This window comes from Octodon degus, unplaced genomic scaffold (assembly GCF_000260255.1).
Source record: "Octodon degus isolate 3935 unplaced genomic scaffold, OctDeg1.0 scaffold00160, whole genome shotgun sequence".
Taxonomy (NCBI): Eukaryota; Metazoa; Chordata; class Mammalia; order Rodentia; family Octodontidae; genus Octodon; species Octodon degus.
The window spans coordinates 6,330,091-6,332,201 of record NW_004524736.1 but is presented as its reverse complement, the minus strand read 5'-3'; the positions used below and the strand labels follow the sequence as shown (position 1 = coordinate 6,332,201).

The 2,111-nt window shown below is 36.9% G+C and overlaps 1 protein-coding gene across 1 annotated transcript in view; it reads right to left on the bottom strand.

Moving 5' to 3' along the window:
* Positions 1-1,153, bottom strand: part of Ssmem1 (serine rich single-pass membrane protein 1) — an 11,423-nt gene extending 10,270 nt beyond the window's left edge. The window contains exon 1 of the mRNA XM_004642774.2: positions 940-1,153. Coding sequence (XP_004642831.1) covers positions 940-1,122 — 183 coding nt within the window. The 5' untranslated portion in view covers positions 1,123-1,153. The remainder of the gene's footprint in view (positions 1-939) is intronic.
* Positions 1,154-2,111: the final 958 nt, after the last annotated feature.

Sequence of the window (2,111 nt, the reverse complement as noted above, 5' to 3'; positions counted from 1 at the left end):
GTGGTTGGGATAGATATATAGTTGCATTCTCTTAATGAATAGAATGATTTTTTCTAATGGTGTTTGTAAGTAGGATCACAAGTCTGCATCTTGTATAGCAATTAACCACTAAGGAGAATATATGCAGTGTATTATTTGTTAAAACTGTACTTTCGATTTGATTTGAAACTGTCTCATTGCTATATGTTTATCAATAAAACTTTGAAAAGAAAAAATAAAAAAAAAATTACAGTCTTTTTTTTTTTCTTTTTTCTTTTCAGAACCGGGGTGTGAACTTGCGCTTGCCAGGCAAGCACTTATCCTACTGAGCTATCTCCCCTGTCCCCTAATAATAATAATCAATTGCCATTTTGGGGGGGCAGGCTAGCACGGCAGGCCTGGGGATAGAACCCCTGGCCTCTGCACCTGCTTGCAGGTGCTTTAATCCACTGAGCTATTCTGCTAGCCCTCAAAATTGCAGTCTTTATGGGTCAAGGACAAGACAAAAAAATTAAGCAATCATTAGAAATGTTACTGAGTGAATATATCTTGATGAAGTGTTTATAATATTATCATTAAGATTAAAAGGCAGATACAAAAGCAGATACAAAAATATACACTATATAAAGCCAAGCATGTAAGAGCAAAGATAAATCCATTGAGGTAGAGAAAAGGAAAGAGAAGGAAGTCAGAGGAGCAGGAAAAAGAGAGAGGAGACAACCTAGAAGGACATACTCCAAAAAGTTAACAGTGGTTATCTCTGTGAGAAAGGATTAGAGTAATTTTAAATTTTCTTCTCCATCTTTTCCAGTGTCTGATTCTCCTAAGATTGAATTATTTTTAAAACTAAAATACAGACTTTTAGAAAGTAGTTTCATCAAAGTCAAGTGAATTTATTTAATGAACAAAACCCCCTAGTATACACTAAGATATTATTTAAAATAAAAAAGGATATCCTACCCAGACAGAAGCCCGAGAGAAGAACACCAGGAGCGATACAATGACAAAGTACCAAAGCAGGAAGCTCCCTATTGTCCGACAAGAGTCATCCTTCTGGCATTCGGAATCTTGGATTGGGTTGTAATGACCTAATGGTAGTGGGGGAGGGTCCACCTCCCAAAATAAGGACAAAAGGTTTCCCATGGTGGCTTCTTGTTTAGAAAAGAAAACATACTCAAAGGTGAATGGAAGCTATTTCACTCCCTACCACATGACAGCTACCTTGGCAACCAATTATGACATACGCTCAAGCAAGTGTTACTAGAACTAACTTCTTAGATTTCTAAGTTTTGGGAAGATTTCTCCAAATTACTTCTATCAAAAATTATGATATAGGTGCTGGACAAACAGGCTCTCCACATGCGGAAAACTAAAACTTGACCCAGGTCTATCACCATGCACTAAACTAAAGTCAAAATGGATTAAAGTCTAAACATTAAAGCAGAGACACTAAATCTCATGGAAGAGAAAGTAGGATGCAACTCTTGAACACATAGGGATAGGCAAAGAGTTCATGAACAAAAATCAAATCACACGGGAAATACTTGAAAGAATTAACAACTGGGACCTGCTCTTATTGAAGTTTTTGCATGTCAAAAGAAATTACCAACAAAGTGAAAAAAGGCAACCCACAAATTTGGAAAACATCATGACAAATAAGAACTCAGACAAAGGTCTGCTCTCTAAAATTCATAAAGAACTAAAAAACACTAGGGCCCCAAAATTTAAAGACCCAGTCCAGAAATGGGCATCCAAGGTGGACACACACTTCTCAGAGGGTGAAATTAAAGAAGCGAATAAATACTTGAAAAAATGCTCCACATCACTAGCCATCCATGAAATGCAAATTAAAACAACATTGAGATATTATCTCACCCCAGAAAGAATGGCCATCATAAAGAAATCAACCAAACAAATGTTGGAGAGGCTGTGGGGGAAAAGGAACCCTTTTCCATTGCTGATGGGAATGTAAACTGGTGCAATCATTATGGAAATCAGTGTGGAGACTCCTTAGAAAACTTGGACTGGAAATCCCATTTAATCCAGCTATTCCTCTACTGGGAATCTTCCTGGAGGATCTGAAAACATCATATCATAGAGATATATGTGTGTCTATGTTTATAGCAGCACAA